Source organism: Clarias gariepinus, chromosome 13, assembly GCF_024256425.1.
Source record: "Clarias gariepinus isolate MV-2021 ecotype Netherlands chromosome 13, CGAR_prim_01v2, whole genome shotgun sequence".
Taxonomy (NCBI): Eukaryota; Metazoa; Chordata; class Actinopteri; order Siluriformes; family Clariidae; genus Clarias; species Clarias gariepinus.
This window is the reverse complement of record NC_071112.1, coordinates 13,214,538-13,233,262: the sequence shown is the minus strand read 5'-3', so window position 1 is coordinate 13,233,262 and position 18,725 is coordinate 13,214,538. Positions and strand designations below refer to the sequence as shown.

The window sequence follows — 18,725 nt, the reverse complement described above, 5'->3', positions numbered from 1 at the left end:
GTTAAGGAGTTTTAAGGAGAGTCTGGGGAGTTTCCTGGCTATTGACCCAAAATGTTTGTTTTGTTCTTTGAGCCACTTCCTGTAGTCATTACTCTCGGAGGATATCTTTTTTGTTCTGTTCCTTATGGCTGTGTTCTTGGGCAAAATTGTGAGAAAGCCCACTTCTTGTCTGAGAAGTACCTCTACATATGAATGCTCTAAGGATGTTTTAACTGTAGGCATTCTCTAAAATTTTGGTTTTAATTTTGGCTGTAAATTTCTTTAAAAAATATTACCATAAGTGCATCATGACTTTCAAATGCAGAATATCCAAATCACAAAATGTCTAATTTTACAGAATGTAAACACAGAAAAGTGACACATACTGTACAGTATCTGTAGTTCTTGAATTCTGGGCTAACTGCAATGCCAGTAACAAAATATGAAAATCCTTTTTCATAGGTATAAAACATTCCCCAAAAATCCATCGAACACATTCAATTAACTTGCAGCAGCTGCTATTTTGCCCAGCAGGTAGTTTTGTTTTATTGATTATTAGATAAAAGCAAATAGCAGCTTTTCTTTCTAAGTCTGTGTTGTGCATTTTTATGTTATGCAGGGATTCCATGTGGTAGTTTATCTTAAATGGGAAAAAATGGGCAGTGATTTTTAAATTAATTATGTTGTAAAAGCTTGATGCATACAAATCTAAAAAGGTATCATCAAGCTTAACACTTATTAGACTGGATATGACTGGCCAGTGGAAAGTAATGAAGAAATCTATACATGTTTTGACACTGGCACTTAATGTGAATATTTAGTATTTGATAATTTGGGCACTGCCAAATAAAGTTCAAGGTCTTCATACTGTAATGCACCTAATAATGCCTCATGAATTAATCAATTCTTGGCATTGATATAGAACCCTTTACAAATGCAGTTTTTATACCTTAAAATGTAGGCCTAATTATTGGAACAGAAAATACACTTAAATTGGTAATATTTTTATATACTCAAGCATTTAATAAATCATTTCTAAATGCAATGATTTTATGAATTTATGAAAGGCTTGTCAAAACTCATGAAATGATATTTGAGGTTTTATGTAACAAAGTATAATTGTATTGGTTTAGTGCAATTATTGGTTTCAAGTGCAGGTTTGTTTGTTTTTTACTATTGTCACATTTGGAACATTTATAGAAGATAAACATAGTGATTCATAACAGTACTAAAAAAAAGTTGAATCACCCTTTTGGCTGCCACAGGGCTTAATTCAATAAAGATTATTGGAATAGTGCACAAGTTTTGTAAAAATACAATAATTTCGAATACATATAGACAACCAATTATTCAGTTAAAATGCAAAAAGCATTACATTCTTTGCTCCAACAAGTAGTTGTTACAGGATCAAAGCATCTAAAAAAAAGTTTAAAAATAATATATTTCTCAGTAAATCTTAAGTGTGCTTTTAGCAAAGAAAATTTATTTGTTTCAGTGGATCCAGAGTGGATTTTGGGAACACCTGAACACAAGATGAATTTGGCATAAATGGGATGCCTTTCAACAAATAGAAGTTATTGGCCAAGGTGATAACATTTTCCAAATTGAGCCCCTTATCCTCATCCACTGGAGCAAATAAGTGCTTGGCCATTAGCCTTATAGTCGCACACAGATGAAGTTTCCAAACACCAAAGCAAAAGGTAAATTCAGAGCTACATTAATCAAAGTACTGGTCAAAGTGTAGCACAAGTGCAACTCAAAAAATTTGGTCATTTAAATAAAAAGTGACTAAAATATTGTAGATTTATTACATGTAACATGTTTACAGTATCCTAAAAATATTAGAATATTTCATTTAAAATTTAGGTACTATTATATTTATTTTAATATTCATACAGTATAAATACTGTGCGTTGCTAGTTTAGTACAACAGAAAGACAGCTAACTTTACAGTTGTCCACAAGGAGGGAAAGCCACAGGAGGTCATCACTAAAAAGACTTACTTCTCACAGAGTCTTTTATTGAAGTGTATTCATGGAAAGTTGACTGTGAAAGTGAAACAGGGATTTCTGCAGCCTTGCGAAGATTGTCAAGCAAAGCCTATTCAAATACTTGGGAGAGCTTCACGAGGTGTGGAGTGAGGCTGGAGTCACTGCATCAAGAGCCACCATGTACGGATACCTTGCATTCTTAGAATTCAGCGACTCTTGAACAAGGAGGGTATATTGGACCAGTGCTCAGTGGTCCAAAGTCATATGAAAGAAACAAATCAATTACTTTAAAGTATTGAATACACTACCAGTCAAAAGTTTGTACCCGCCTTTAAATTCAATAGTCTTTCCTAATTTTAATTTCTTTCTACATTGTAAAACAATGCTGAAGGCATTGCAATAATCTTATGGAAACATGTCTGTTACTTATGTTCTATAAAGCCTTCATACCACCTCTAATCTAAGGTGATTTTTGAGGCTGGTAACTCTAAATGAGCTAGTTTCATCATGGTGCTTAATGGGCTTTGCAGATGCACTAGATAATACTGTTCTTGCAAGAACTATTCTAGATGGTTTGAAGACAATTATCTAATGTCCTATGTGTTATTTCATAGTTTTTAAAAAAAGCAGTATTGTCCTAAAATGTAGAAAATAATTTTAAACTTGTGTCCAAACTTTTGACAAGTACTGTATATTCACTTTATTTGCAACTGCTACTGTATATGCAATGCCTCTTGTAGAATCCATATAAAGTTTAATGGATCACCCAAATGGATTACTGCACAATGTGTAGAAACACACAGTTCACGTATAAGTTCAGCTGAGAAGGAGACAAAAAAAGCTTTCTTGTTTTTGCTTACACACACACACACACACACACACACACACACACACACACACACACACACACCATGTTAATGCTTAATGAGGGTAAGTGGCAGCAGTGACTGTCGTACTGTAAGTACTGGTATTTTACTGACTTTTCTGTCTAATTTGAAAATAAGAAATATCCCCAAATTGTCTAAATGCTTAAATCAGGACAAATTGCAAAACAGAGCTTATAAATGAAACAAAAAACCTAAAAGTTCAGTGATTTGTGATTAGGTTAAACAATCCCACAGAATAAGAACTTCCGCTTGTGTGTGTGGGTTGTTATCGATGCGCAGGAGGGCCTAAAACCGCTATAGTAGCTTTTTACAGCAAGGTCAGTGTTTTTATCCTTGGTCAACTGAAAATTGTGCTGTGGATGGTAGAACTAGAGCTGTCCCCCCTCCTTTCCTGAGCTAATACTTAATGTCTGCAATGCCCTTTTCAACTTGGTTGGTAAGGACTAAACGCATCACTCTGAACCATCGCAAGGTCTTGTTGTCTTTATTTTGCAAACACTTGCAAACTCTTCTTTCCCGTGTGGGTCATCAAAGGCACTGTCAGGTGAGTCCCCCTGCTCTCTCCTACAGATCTCAAAGGAGTCATATCATATTTTCAGCAACTTTTCATGACATGCATAGTTTGTTTTAAATTCAATCCATGTGGTTCGCATATTCACCTTATGCATCAATTTGTTGTTGTCTTGTTCATTGCTGTGGAACATGCTTGCAGTATGCAATAAGTGAGCAGGTTGATCAAATTGTTAGATGACAGAAATGAGTTGACCGCTCTGTCTGATTAATTGCCAAAAATATCCCTATTAAAGCCAGCTCTGTAAGCAAGTTAATTTGAGGCAGTGGAAGGTGGAGAGTAAGCTATAAAATTATGCATGGAAGCAATATTACTGTGGTGAATGTTTCCGTTTTAATTGCAGCCCATTCCAAACCATTTCGTGTGCAAAGCAAAATCAACCTTAAATCAATTGATTTTTTTTCCTTGACTAAACTTCCCACACACAGACTGAAATATTGTCCATGTAAAAAATGGAGGACATACAGTGTGGCATCACATCAAGGCAGTAATCAAATCAAGGGTCACTAGGCATGTACCATAAAGGTATCTAATTTGTATTAACTTTATGGGGCAAAAACCTCAATCTGATCAGTGATGTGCAGACAGCATTTTCATTATCTGAAAAACATCCATTTATGTTGCTCTAAGGACTTTGGTATGTAACTAAAATGAAAATTAAGTAAACACAAAAGGTTCTAGAAAATTAAATATCCCTGATGAACGGGATTGGTGTGTGTATGTGTTTGTGGTATTATGTTGCCTTGCATCATCATTTAAACCAGATATTTCCTGCCTTGTATTATGATCAGTTCTTAGAGAAAACACAGGAAAAAAAATACTAGACTTTAAAAAAACAGAAAAAAAAAACTCTTTTTCAAACGTACTACTTGAACAATGATATAGGCACTCAACTCTTATTCTGCATGTTAAATAGGGACAGAATATAAGACAGATTTCTTTTTTGGGGTACTGAAGCACAGTTTAAGTGAATAACATTTAAATGCGATAAGTTTTTTTGTAACCGAATTTTTATTGTTTGGAGAAGATGAAACATGCTGTGCTGATCTACACTAATGTGCTTGTTTAAAAGCCCGAGAAAGGCTTTGCTTCAGTAAGATGGTCCTTCAAAATAACCCTACTGTGTTCTTTTTCTGTGGAAGAATATAAAATGTATAGGGTTGCTAAAAACCCGTGAAAATTTGACTCATTATATCCAATATAGCCTCCCATCTCACTTAGACTTGATGGTTGTAGACAGGAGTTCCAGTGGCACTTAGTTTTATTCAAATTAGGCTGTCCACTAATGGCTGGCTTGTCCTGGTGGATGAGATAATTTTAGGGGAAATAGTGAAACTCAGGACGAGCAATTTAGGAGACCCTCCCCCTTGTCGCACGCCCCGCTATCACACACGCATACTTTGTATCCCCGGGTTTTCCATGGCTCTCCTGTGCCCGTTGCCAGGCAACCTCGAGCTGCATTGATATGCACAGCAGAGGGAGCTGGGGATGCCGGCTGCCTTTGGAGTGTAGCAGCAGGAGCATCAGTGCCGGAGCTGCACTTCCCTCAACAACATACACTCTTCACACAGCTCACAGCACATCACGCAAAAGGGCGATTTACCCTGTCACTCTTCTTTACTTTCTTCATTCTCTTTGCTCCTTAAAGTGACTGAACTAGTCCCTTACTTTTAATGCTCAGGTCATGGAGTCGGGAACTCTTTCAGTTCTGTGAAAAGGGAAAGCAATTTGGATTGAAGTTTTAACAATGTGTCGGTGCTGTGGAAAAAAAAGAAAAGACTTTCTCTGACTTGCTAATGGAGATAAAGCAGAATAAAGCCAAAAAGATAATCCTGGGCATTATTTCCACTTTTTTTTTTTTTTTGCTATTTTTTAATCATCCCTAATTTAAATTTATCTTGCATGACAAATGAGAGGAAGACAAACACCCTAAAGAAAGGATGGGGAGATGGATGCAAGCTGTGCTAAAGAAACTGATGACCGCTAAACACAGACACAAGTGAAATGAAACAGAGCAGGAAATTACAGATCTGCCTTGGAAAGCAACACAGGGAACCTGAAAGTGGACGACCCCTTTCACAGTGGAATCTCTGCACAGATACAGAATGAGTGGAGTTACCTTGTGTTTTAGTTGTCTGGGATGTCTTTACAATCCAAAAAGGCTATCCCTCCCAGCATCCCCAATGGTATGGTACTCCTGATGCTGTGCAAGGTAAGAGCGAATGCCTTCTGTCATGCTTAGCCTGGGGACTAAATGCCTTCACATTACAGATCAAGTGCAATCAAGCCAAAGTGATGACTCGCATGTCTTGTGTCACTCAACTAATTGGAGATCATATTGTGTAAAACACAAATCTTAGTGAAATCTATTATATATATATATATATATATATATATATATATATATATATATATATATATATATATATATATATATATATATTTATTTATATATATATATATATATCTATATTCAATCCTCATATAAATTAAATATAAAGGGCTTAAATTGATTGATGCAATATTAAATGTTACTTATTCAGTAAAAAAAAAAAGCCAAGAGATACAGCTGTGAGATATGAGCAAATTAAATTGCTATGCAGATACATACTCTTGTAACTGCAGAAAACTGTGAGCTTTTGTGTGCCTGTGTGCGCGCGCGTGTGTGTCATGCACATCGGAATATATTGGGTGTTGTTGTTTATTTTCATTCCATTTTAAACCAATGCTAAGAACAACTTTTCCTGTCAGAGCAGGTTACTGACCTGAGACATTTAATATGCTCAGAAAATATCCAAGTGGCAAAAAAATTTACACCTCACTGCTCCAGAAAAATCCATTCTGCCTACGTGTAAACTGTTTTTCTAGGATTTTCCATTTCTCCGTCATGCTCTTGTTGCCCTCAATATTTTCCAGCTGTGCTAGGTTTGGTGCACAGATCTGTTCCTCTCTTTGTGGAACTGCTTTACAGGTCCAACCTCACTTAAAGCACGTCATAACTGTAACACTTTGAGGTTGGGAAATAAAATTTATTTGAAATATGTAGTTAACTTTTGTTTGTATTCTTTGATTATTATTTATCATGACTTTTTCGTATGTTTTAACAAAGTAAATGCATTTTTATACAAATGACCAAATTAAGTATTATCTGCCCTAAATTAAAGCACTGGAATTTAAGGATTCAATAATTTATTATTATTATTATTATTATTATTATTATTATTATTATTATTACTATTATTATTATTATTATTATTATTATTATTACTACTACTATTATTATTAAGTACGATTTCCTACAACTAATCGATGGTAAACAAGATTTTTTTAATGGAAATTTTCTTTAGTTTTGTTTTTTCCCAAGGAATGTCTTTTTCCAGACATTTAAAATTAAACATTAATTAAAAAATATTAAAAAGTATCAGTGGTGTGTCAATTTTATTCTTATTAAAACAGAAATAAAAAAAAATCTCTTTTCCATGGTAATAAAGAAGTTAGATAAGAAGTACAGTAAATTAGCATAAGTATTAACCACAACTTTAAGTGGTACTTTTATGCACTTGTTAAGTCTCCTGTTTGTATAAACATTTTTGTGTAATATTTCTAGTTTATGTGATAAAATTGGCATTAATGAAACAAATAGTGGTTTATTACAATCTCATTTGTCTGAATCTTTGTTAAATGATTTTTTCATAATGTGTTAGCTTATTTTTAGTACACAGCTTGAACAAAACCTGATAAATTACTGTTGTGGTCCACAATGCAACATTTGTTTTAGCACAGAAGTATTAGTCAATTAACCATGCAAAGAATTAAGTGTGTCAACTATTATTATTATTATTATTATTATTTATTATCAATATTAGGCAAAGACCACAGTGTAAATTTAGTTTATAATTAGTTATAAGTTAACTAAGATTTATCATCAATTTTATCACATAAAAAATCATACTGTGTGTTTTGGACAAAAGTAAAAAAAAAATAAAAAAAAAAGTAAACCAGCCATCACTTTATTTAATCATTATATTTAATTTTAAATACTGTGTTGATGTTAAAGCCTAGTTTATGTTTGTGTGTGCTACATTGGCTTTTCTGTGGGATTGGACCACATGGGCTAGCCCTTGGTATACACAGGCATAGATGGGTGCTATTAATCTTAATATAATCAATAATAATTGACAATATTATTTAATTCTCGAGCATGGTGGAGCAGTGGTTAGCACTGTGGCATCTCACCTTCAGGGTTAAGGGTTTGATTGTTGCATGCATGCGTGCGTGCATGTGTGTGTGTGTACAAGCCCTGCGATGGATTGGCACCCTCACCCTCTGCCTTATGCCATGGATGTTATTCTATTTATCTGGTTGGCGGTGTTAGTGTTGTGGCTGATCAATGTATATCCTTTGTAATAATCATGCTAGCTTGTTGATAAATAAAGAGCTTTTGACTGACATTTTTTTGCTCACATTTAAGCAAGACTGACATACTTTATTTCTCCCCACAACCCAATTTTTAATCAACACAGGTTACTTGTCTTCATACATGGCAGCACACAGGATCCATGGCTGTATACACAAACTGTGGACTACTATAATCCACAGGTGGAAAAACCCCTCCACTTGCTTGATGATAAATAATTGCAATATAAGTTGAGAAGAAAAAAACGAATCAGCTATTTCCCAAATGTCTATTTATTTTTTTAATAAATAAATAAATAAATAAATAAATACTTGATTTGGTCATTAAAGCTAAAAATTTTATCTACTACACCAAAAAATAGTATAATTTAAACAGCTACTAAAAAGGGCACACCATTTATACATAATGTTTTAAAACATTTAATGTTTTATGTTCTAAGAATTATGGTGCTAAAACGTGAAAATGTGTTTGAAAATGGTTAATAAACATGGCAAAATCTCACAATAGATTAATCAAGGCATCCATTAAAGTGTACCAGTGCTGCATTTGCAAATGAGAATATATGTTTGTGTTAATTATAGTTAACAATTGCTTCACAGAACAAATAGATTGTGGACTGATAGATACACAGAATGCAAAATAAATGTTTAATATCCAGTTACAGCAAATCAGAGCTCCTGAACATTGGCACTATTTAACATGTCTCATGTTTGTAAACATACAAGCCTCCTGGGATAGGCTCCAGGTTCCCGCGACCCTGAATACAGGATAAAGCGGTATAGACGATGGGTGAGTGAGTGAGAAAGTGTTATTGTATTTCCAGGTTTACATACTGTAGTTTTCGAAAATAGCAATTTTTCCAAGCGTCTTCCTGTTTTTGCCTTCAATGACCGAAAAGACAGACGATACTCAGTGGGCAGCAGAGATTCTTGTTTTCCGCACACATCTTTCTATACTGTATGTCAGGAATGGGAAATAATTTTCCCAAAGTGGTAGCAAGGTTTCAATAAGGACATGCACACAATCTCAGTATTTAAGGTCTCTAATAGGGTTAATCCATCATCGCAATATTATATCCACACATTCCAGTTTGGCAACTGTGATCACTTAAAAAAATTGTAAACTGTGTACAAGACTAACAGTGCATCCATATTTAATATATTTTATTTACTCCCAAAACATATTGAGCCACAGAGCATATTTTATTTAATGTATGATGGAAATTAATATATTTTTGATGAAAAATATTTTCCCCGGCCCTAAATAAATTATCAGTTTTTTAAAAACCTGAGCAACATGCATGAAACAGCGAAGCAGATACAGCACTCAGATTTCTCATACTGATTAAACTGGTCTTTTTACGGTATATGCAGTACCAACTATAAAAGTGAAATTATTATAACATTGTTATAACCTTTTTTATTGACCAGGAAACATAAACCAGCTTCTTTTTTTACTGCATTAGTTAACACATTAACACAAATTATAAACTTCAGGATGGGTACTGTTAAAATAACAATGTTAAATAACACCCGTAGTAAATGATTGTTGACTGATAGTTAAATTGTTCATGTAAAAAAATTTTTTTTTTTAAAGAAAAGGCTCTACTGCATGTTTCTCAACATTATTACTGTATGTTTCTGGTCTCAAAGTAAATTGTGAATTTTGCCAATTAGGTTCAGGGTGTCTTTGTAGTCTTAAATTGAACTCATGGATGGAATAAACATAAGTTAATGCAGGTGTTATACAGTATATTTTATTATTATGAAATAACATCAATTTAACAAAGTAACTTGTACTATTAAATTGTAAACCTGTACTAAATATTTTATGATCATGGCTCTTAATATTAGGCAAATTCAACCTCAGATGTACAAAACAACTTTTTACCTTGCCTTTATTTACTGTATTTAACAAAAATGAAGCCAAAAAAAGGTTAAATGAGTTCCACCTTACTGCTTCTACAGGATTTAAGTTGCAGCCAGGTGCTCATCATTACCTTTTGATTAACTAATCAGCAGGTTAGCAGACTTGTATAAAAGCAGAGGTTTTGGCAGTCTGTTGGTCTGAAGCATACAAGTGTGTGTTAACACGATGCATCGATGGGAAAGACATAAGCGCTGGTCTTAGAGAAGCAATTGTTGCTGCACATTAATCTGGAAAGATATACAAAAGGTTTTAACATTCCACAGCAAGGAAGATTATTCACAAGTGGAAAGATTTCAAGACAGTTGCCCGTCTTCCCAGAAGTGGACGTCCCAGCACATTCACCCCATGATCAAACCATGCAATGCTCAGAGGAAACAAACAACAACAAAAAAAAAAAAACTAAATCTCAGACCCTAAAGGCTTTACTGATCATGTTAAAAGTCAAATTTCATAACAGAGAAATTAGAAGGATATACTGAACAAGTACAGTTTGTTTTGAAAGGTTTGCCAAGAAAAAAAGATTCTTCTGTTCACAAAACTGTATCTGAACAAACCACAAGACATCTGAAACAATGTCCTATGGACAGATGAACCAAAGTGGAGTTGTTTGCCCATAAGGCACAGCGCCATGTTGGCAAAAATGAAACACAGCATTTCAGAAACACCTCATGCCCACTGTAAAGTATGGCAGTGGAGGTGGGGGTGATTTGGGCTCCTTTTTGCAGCCACAGGACCTGGGCACCTTGTAGTCACCAAGTAGACCATGAACTCCTCTGTATACCAGAGTATTCTAGAAGCAAATGTGAAGCCACCTGTCCAACAGCTTGGTCCAAAATAAATCATGCAAAAGGGGACAATGTTCCAAGGCACTTCAGTAAGTCTACATCAGAATGGCTAAAAAATAAAATAATCATGTTTTTTTTTAATTGCCTAGTCAAACTGCAGGCCTTAACCCAATTGAGATGCTGTGCTTAAGAGAGCTGTGCATAAGGCAAGTGAAAAAAAACTCAATAAGCAAAGTAAAAAAAAGAATGGGCTAAAAATTCCTTAGCAATTATGTGGAAGACGGCTAAAGTCATACAGGAAGTAATTACAGTACTTGTTTGTTAAACAAGATATTGCTGCTAAAGATGGATATACTGTACAAGTTCTTGTCTAAGGGGGTACTTTGTATTGTCCACATTGTTTTTTCTTTTTGGCTACACTACATTACTAAAGCCTGCTAAAATCTGATGATTTTTGTTTCTACATATAGAAATAAAAGAGAGGGTACTAACCTTTGCACATGACTGCATATACAAATAAACGAGGTCACATAGGCAAAGAAATACCACAGACACATATGATCTGGTTGTATGGTTGCTTCTACAACCAAAATAGAATAGTAGTAATAAGCATTATGCGAATTCTACATTTATTAAACGTCATTCCCATATTCTGGAAGCGGTAAAATTAACGCTTAAAGAAAAAGCAATGATACTCTTAGTTCTACATGATATATTTAAAAACCCAATAGTCTGACGTCTGAAGTTTCCCCTCTCAAAACACATTGGCAGGACTTCATATAAAGAGATTTTTTTTTTTTTTATTATCCAAATATTTTATCATTATCCAAAGTGTTTTTGGCACTCAAGATTAATAATTAAATATTGTCACTTAAAATACCGTTAATAAGGCATCACTATTCAGGCATTTAACAAAACCATTAGTTACCCTCCACTATGTGTGCATAAATAATGTATACTGTAAGATTTGGGGGTTTTTTTACATGTTTTGAGTATTTTATGAAGTGTGACATCAGTAGCTAAATTTCTGCCCTTCTGATGTGGTTTACTGATGCTCCATTTGTATGTTTCCTGTTTAACAGGTTGGTCTGAGAAGGCAACTGCGGACTACTTCAGAGAAAATGGTAAACACTTCTCACAGTGATGAGGAAAAAAGAATTCAAGATAAGGAAAGCAAGGAGGAAACCATTTTAGCTATGCTAGGCATTATTGGGACGATCCTCAACCTGGTCGTTATCATCTTTGTGTACATCTACACAACACTCTAATCCACAGAACTGATGTGAGGAACAACAGTACAAAATTTCATAATGCTTCATGCCAAAATGTTGTGTATGGAACTCACATTTCTGACTGCCAGAAAGATCACAGACACCTCAGACAGTGTGGACATTTCCAAGGCTGTGTCTCCCGAATGCTCAAGAGGAGACAATGGTGGAGAGATTTCTTACTGGTGGCATCAGAGGACATTGACAAGAATGTTGTTGCTTGTAAATATTTGCTCATTTCTTTAATGTGAGATTAGCATTTACATGTTTTTGACATAGAGTGGATACTGGAAGTTATGTACACGACAGCCCATGAAAAAGTGTTAAGAACTGTAAACTGGGTTTAATGAAAGATAAATGAGAAATGATGTACAGGACTTTTTCATGCACTCCTGTTCAGGAATTTGCTAATTTTACACTAATTGGCCTTTTTTTAACAAGTATGTTGTTAACCTTCACGAAATACTTCGTTTTTATTTAAGATTTTTATATCATTTATAACAATATATTTAGAATGACCACCACCACCACCACCTTTCTCTTGAACAAGGAAATCCCAAGTTGGCTAAAGCAATGTGTATCAATACTAAAATCCACTAATGGCCTGGTCATATTCATTATTTTGTATTACTTCACGTAACTGTGCATGATTCGTCAAGGTATACAGTATACTGTATATTGCCTTAAGTCAAAAACCTTATTCCCATATCTATGTCTGCATTACAACAATTTTCTATGCAGACAAAATCTCTCATATTCTTTGCCAAGACATAACTTTCTCCAACAAAATAACCCTGCTTTAAATTATATCCACAGAACTGTGAAAGCACATGTTATTTCATCCAAAACCGCTCCTCCATACAAAACTGTAATCAAATTTGACTGCATTATGGCCAGTTAGCACATAGTTTTATTGTGCAACATGTATTGATAAAAGCACAATGCTAAAGAATATCTTTGCATATTCTTTGCATGTTTCTCTGTAAAAAATTGTACAGACATTACATATGCATGTTTTTCTTACATGATATTTGTCACTTAATGAAGTGCCTGTGGATCAGTACGACATCCAAAACACCTACTCATTACCTTATCCCCAAACAGCTTTATAAAATATTCGCTCATCTGTAGCTCACTGATTAATCCACAAGTAGGTGTTTGTAGTGTTACGTTAATTTAATAAATGTAGCATTAATTACAGAAAAGTATTGCAACCACAACAAAAACACATTTTACTTTGTATTTTTTTTTTATATAAAAAACAGTATATTTCAGATATTTCAAATATTTCATTTTTATAAAAATACTTATTCAGCAGACAGTTGACTGTCCTTTAAAGTGATCAAAACTTATTATTCACTTGTTTAAATTTGGATAACAATTTTCAAACTGTGTACTCTTTCATAGTTGAGTGATTATTTCTTCAATCTACAAATTTTAATTTTACATGGTACCTGTGAAAGGAGATGGTAAAAGTTTATGATTGATATGTCTGCTGGTGTATCTGTTTATGTAACCACATTAAAACCAACAAAATTTTACTACAATTACAGTCAGTCTTCAGTTGTGAATGTTTTCATAAATGTTTTTCATTTTCTTTAAAAATAGCCATGAGATAACTCAAGGTACAGTTAAACCTTGGATTACGAGCATAATTAGTTTTGGAGGTGCTTGTATATCAAAGCACTCATAGATCAAACCGAATTTGTCCATAAGAAATAATGGAAACTCTGATTTGTTCCACCACCCAAAAATATTTATATAAAAATAATTAATACAAATCTCTCTCTCTTACACTTACACACACACACACACACACACACAGAATCACTGCTCTCTGACAAAAAGCCAGAGACTCTGGAAAATGAATCTTAAAGGAACCAAAGGACACTTGCTTTTGCTTTACACGCGGTTGTGGACTACATAAGTGAAGCGTGCACGCTGAGACTGAGCATCCTGCAGCACGTGTGAGAAAAGAACCATTGGCTCATTTGTTATCACATGATGCTTGGCGGAAAAAGCAAATGTGTACTACTCATATGTCAAGACCTTGCTCGTTTTTTAAGTTAATATTTATTTAAAAAATTTGCTCATCTTGCAAAACACTAATTTTTGATTTTTTAATGTATTGATTTGATTTTGATTGATTTCTGTCCGATCTAAAACCAAGTATAGAAAAATGTATTCAGGGTAAAAATAGTAACAACAATAGAGCAGAAACTGCAGAATTCTCTTTTCTCTTATCATTTAGGTCACACATGTCAAAATAATTTTGTACTTCCCCATTATCTGTGGCCAAATGGAATAATACTGTTTGGACAAAATGACAGAGAGATGGAGCGAGATGGGGAAATGGCACACTAAAAACAGCTTAACTCTTGTATGTGAATTTCAGAGATTAGGCAGTGAACCAAACAAACAATGTTATTTGAAGATTCCAAGCTGAATAAATTCAGTTGAGCCCAGGAGTGGGCATTCAGTCAGTTTTACTGGAGTATGTAAATGCTTCATTGCATAGAAAGAAAAAAGCTGAACCAACCAGCCCTGGTGCAGTGCTGGCCTTTCTGCATGTCTGTCATTATAATTAATATTAATAATTGATTATAAATATTAATTCATCCTTCAATTAATTCATCTAAAAATTAACCACTTTCCCTGAGTTAATGTTCAAGTGGACTCACAGACAATCTGCCTACCTGCATGTTTTTGGCAGTGGGACAAAACTGGCACAAGCACAGGGAGAACATGCAAAACTGCACACAGTAACCAGAGTTTGGTATGCAACAAATGAAGACCAGTGCAGTGCAAAACCAAAAAAGGTAGCTGTGCAAAAAAAAGCAAAGTACAACATAATAGATGCTGTGAATCAATGAGCCCAATATAATAAATAGTGTAAAATAAAGAGTTAAACACAACAAATTATACAATGCATCTGTCATAACCATTAAAACAGTGTCACTTAAACACATTTTTGTTACTTTCAAACCTAGAAATGGGCATCGGAAGGTGCACAGTGCATACTGACGATATTAAGTTTGCACACTGTCTTGCCAACAAAAATAAGTATCACACTTTTCTTCATGTAAGTGTCTTTAGCATTAAGACAGTGGGCCACGTCCAATTCATACATGAATTCATAAATCATAAATGCACGATTCCTCAGGCTCACAGAGTTTACTATAAAGGCACTCAATACAATTTGAGTCCTGGAATATGCCCAAACTATCAAGGCATCATGTTTTTGCCCAGGCAGTGTACATTTCTGCACAAACATCTTGGAGAATCTGCCAGTTGTTCTGGAAACTTTGACAGTTTATATCGTCCAATTCTGAGATGAATGATTGTACAACATACAATACCTGTACATCTTTAATGGGGGAAAAAAGTTGTTTAGGTTATTTGCGGGTTTCCGAAATAAACACAGGGTCAACCTTAGGTTCAAAGTATCCCTATAGCCACTTATTATTTGGTAGAATGTCCATTAGCATATTTTATGCTTTCCAGTACTTTTTCTTAGCCATCAACAAGATTCTGGCAGAACTCTGGTTGGATATTTGACTACTCTTCCTGCCAGAATATGGGAATGTTCAATTACATTTCTTGTTTTCTTGGCAGGAACCTGATTTTTAAGCTTGGCCAACTAATTTTTCCAAAGTTCCGAAACTAACTTTTGAAACTAAGTTCCAAAAGCCTAATATTTGCCTGCTGTATCCATGCTGGAACTAACTGATTTGGGGTCAAATCCTTGTTGGAACACTCAATCTTTTTTTCAAGTCCAGCTATCTAGCTACTGGTTTGAGGTCATGGTGAAGAGTTCCAAGTTAGTCCTTCATCTTCATTGCTTAACTGGTAGCAAAACGGCAAAAAAGCACAATGCTAACACCCTGATGCTTAACAGATTGTACAGCATTCCTGAGAATGAATGGATCACTTTTATTCTTCCAAAAATAACTCATCACTCGCTTTTTTTTTGTGTGTGTCCATGTAGTCAGCTGCAAACTTTAGTTGAGCTTAAAGTTGTCGGAGGAGATTCTTTCTTGGATGACTGTAAACAATGACACTGGTGTTCCAACAGCTTCATGGCAGACCTGTGCCTTGGTGGTTCCTAAGTTGTTCTTAACCATCTGAACCAGTTTCCTTCCAGCAGAGTATTGGAGTTTGGCAGTTCAGATCTTCTTCCAGATCTTGTCAATGTGGCTATACCTCCTAATTGCTTGTACAAATAGTACCAGTCAAAATTGTGGACACACTTAAAAACTTAAGGGTATTTCTCAATTATTCTACAACATAGAGAATAAAGATATTAACTATGAAATAACATATAGAATAAAAAAAGTGTTGCAATTTTGATTCTTCGAAGGAGTGACCAGCTAATTGAGAGAATGCCAAGAAAAGCAGTCATTAATGCAAAAAGGTATAAGGCACTGCAGTAACCCTGTAATCTTAGTCACACCCAGTTTATTTAAAATACTGTAGATATAACAAATGAATCAAATACAGACCTGCAGCTCTTTGCATTTACATCTTTAAAATAATGTAATCAGTCTTTCTCAGAATCTGTAATAAGTAATAAATACATTTAAAACACTGAAATAGGTTACCAAAGGGAACAACCTACAATATCAGTATAAAAAAAGTAAAAAAAACTAAACATTAAGTTTATATGCATAGGCAGATAGTAGGCTAGTGAATCAGAATAATTCTGGAGGCATGCCACTCAGGACATTAATATTACAGAAGTTTTATTTTAAGACTTCTTTTTCAACATCACAGTTACCCTATCCTCTATCTTTGTTCCATCTTGCAGTCTTAAGGGTTCTTGAGGTTGTTTCTCTGGGGAACCCAAGGATAAATGTGTAAAGCCATACGACAGGCTGCCTATTAAAAAGGATAAAACTTTTGAAATGCAAAGAATCCTCAACTATCTTAACTTTTTTTTTTAATAAACTAACTTTGAAATCCAGTCCAACTGCAACAAGTGGCATGTTTGCTAATCAATTACATTTGTAGGGGGAAATGTGAAAATAGATTTCTTTTTGACTAAGCATTTATGTTAAATATACAGTATATATTGGAAAATTGAGCAACTGTCATGATTGGGTGGTATTGGCTGTTGTTAATGCCGTGGGCAGAAAAGGGCAGGCATAGGCGCAGAGGGGTGTTTTTAAACAAAAAAATCTTTATTCCACATACAACACAAAACAGGAATCACAGAAACAAAACAAAGGAATCCTAAACTATACGACCCATAACTGACCAATACCCAGGCTAGAGGACAAGACACAAAACATAAGCATTATACTGAAATACATGCTTAACTGACAAGACAGACTCTAATACACAAAATATAAGCACTACATATGTATGTTGAGACACATGCTTAAGGACGAAACACAGGCTCTAATACCCGTTACACAAAATATAAGCACTATGTTGAAACTCTGGGAAACTGAGTCGGCAAAACAAAAACTACAAAGACAAAACAGTGCCCTCTACTGGCGATTCCCTACAGCACAATTTTACACTTTTGCACATTCATTTATCCATCCTCAATAGCAGATGTTTCTTGGTTAAGTAAATCATAATTATCCTAAGACTTTTTATAATAGAAACCTATCATAAGAACAGAGTGACAGATATGAATACACCTTAAATAAGAAGCCATTCCATCACAGTGTGCTTACCTACAAAGATGCATGCAATTGTTTTATTCTTGAATGTTTAAATATGGATTGTTGATCCTTTTAAATTTAGATTTTATAAACAAACGCTCTACACAGACACAAAAAAACAAGAAAAAAATCAAAAGGTATTAACCTTATTGAATATAGGATTTTATGAATTGATAAATAAAATCTGGATTACTCAACATGCATAAACAATTCGATAAAAAAATATTTTTTAATTTTTTATTTTTTAGTGATCCATCTGCTTTTATTGGGTATTATCCAAACATCAATGCTACGTTTATCCATACATCTTTTCATCTAGACTGCTAAGTCTTTTAATGTCACTGACCGACTACCTATTGTTGAATTGAATGTGTGTGTGTGTGTGTGTGTGTGTGTGTGTGTGTGTGTGTGTGTGTGTAGTTATGATTGTGAAAACTGCAGTTAATGAAAAGGTTTATGGTGATCCTTCCCAGCAGTTTGAAGCAGTTGTCTGTCATCTTTTTTTACATTTAGACAGCTATACATATCTACACATATAAAAAACTGTAAAGTTTACATTGAAGATATCTGTGAAAAAATTATATATGAATAAAATTGGGAGGACGTAAGATGAGCAGTAGAACATATCAAGATGGTTTTTGGAATTTTTGTCTCTCTGTGCACGCATCACGTAAAAGGTGTATTTGGCAGAGCTTAAGGTAACATACAGGCTTTGTTTCATCACAATCGGCTCCCGGGAAGAGAAGATTTGAAATTTAAATGGAAAATGCCCTTATCATGAAATCTGAATGTATATATTTATATGTATGTATGTGTAAGGTATTGAAGTTGCCGTTTCCACTGTAAGACTGTCTAACCTTTGTTGTTAAGTTTCTTAAAACCATATGTCATCAAAACAAAAACAATTAATCTCTGCTTGTTTATTCCATCTGATGAGCAATTAGAGTTTCAGAGCATCTTCTCTGTAGTTCAGTTCACATTCACAACTGAGCTCAGTAAGCTGCTTCTTGTAATTAAGCACATAACCATCAAAATGCAAATATAGTTTCTACATTCTCTTCTCACAGAACAATTACGTAGATGTCCACAACACACAATCTAGGCTGATTTTACAGAGGTTTTCTGTTTAGAAGATATTCTGGTTCTTTTAAATCACCAACTGAGGCAATTTCTAAGCAAGCTGTATATCTATACAATGTATAGTATGCACTGTATATACACTATAT

The 18,725-nt window shown here is 34.4% G+C and overlaps 1 protein-coding gene across 1 annotated transcript; it reads left to right on the top strand.

The window, feature by feature from the left end:
• Window positions 1–5,019: 5,019 nt before the first annotated feature.
• On the top strand, window positions 5,020–12,889 carry LOC128536272 (protein TUNAR-like). The gene is made up of 2 exons (XM_053510467.1): window positions 5,020–5,640; window positions 11,642–12,889. Exons 1-2 carry the CDS (start codon window positions 5,569–5,571, stop codon window positions 11,825–11,827), a joined length of 258 nt encoding a protein of 85 aa, XP_053366442.1. The 5' UTR covers window positions 5,020–5,568; the 3' UTR covers window positions 11,828–12,889.
• The last annotated feature ends 5,836 nt before the right edge of the window (window positions 12,890–18,725 follow it).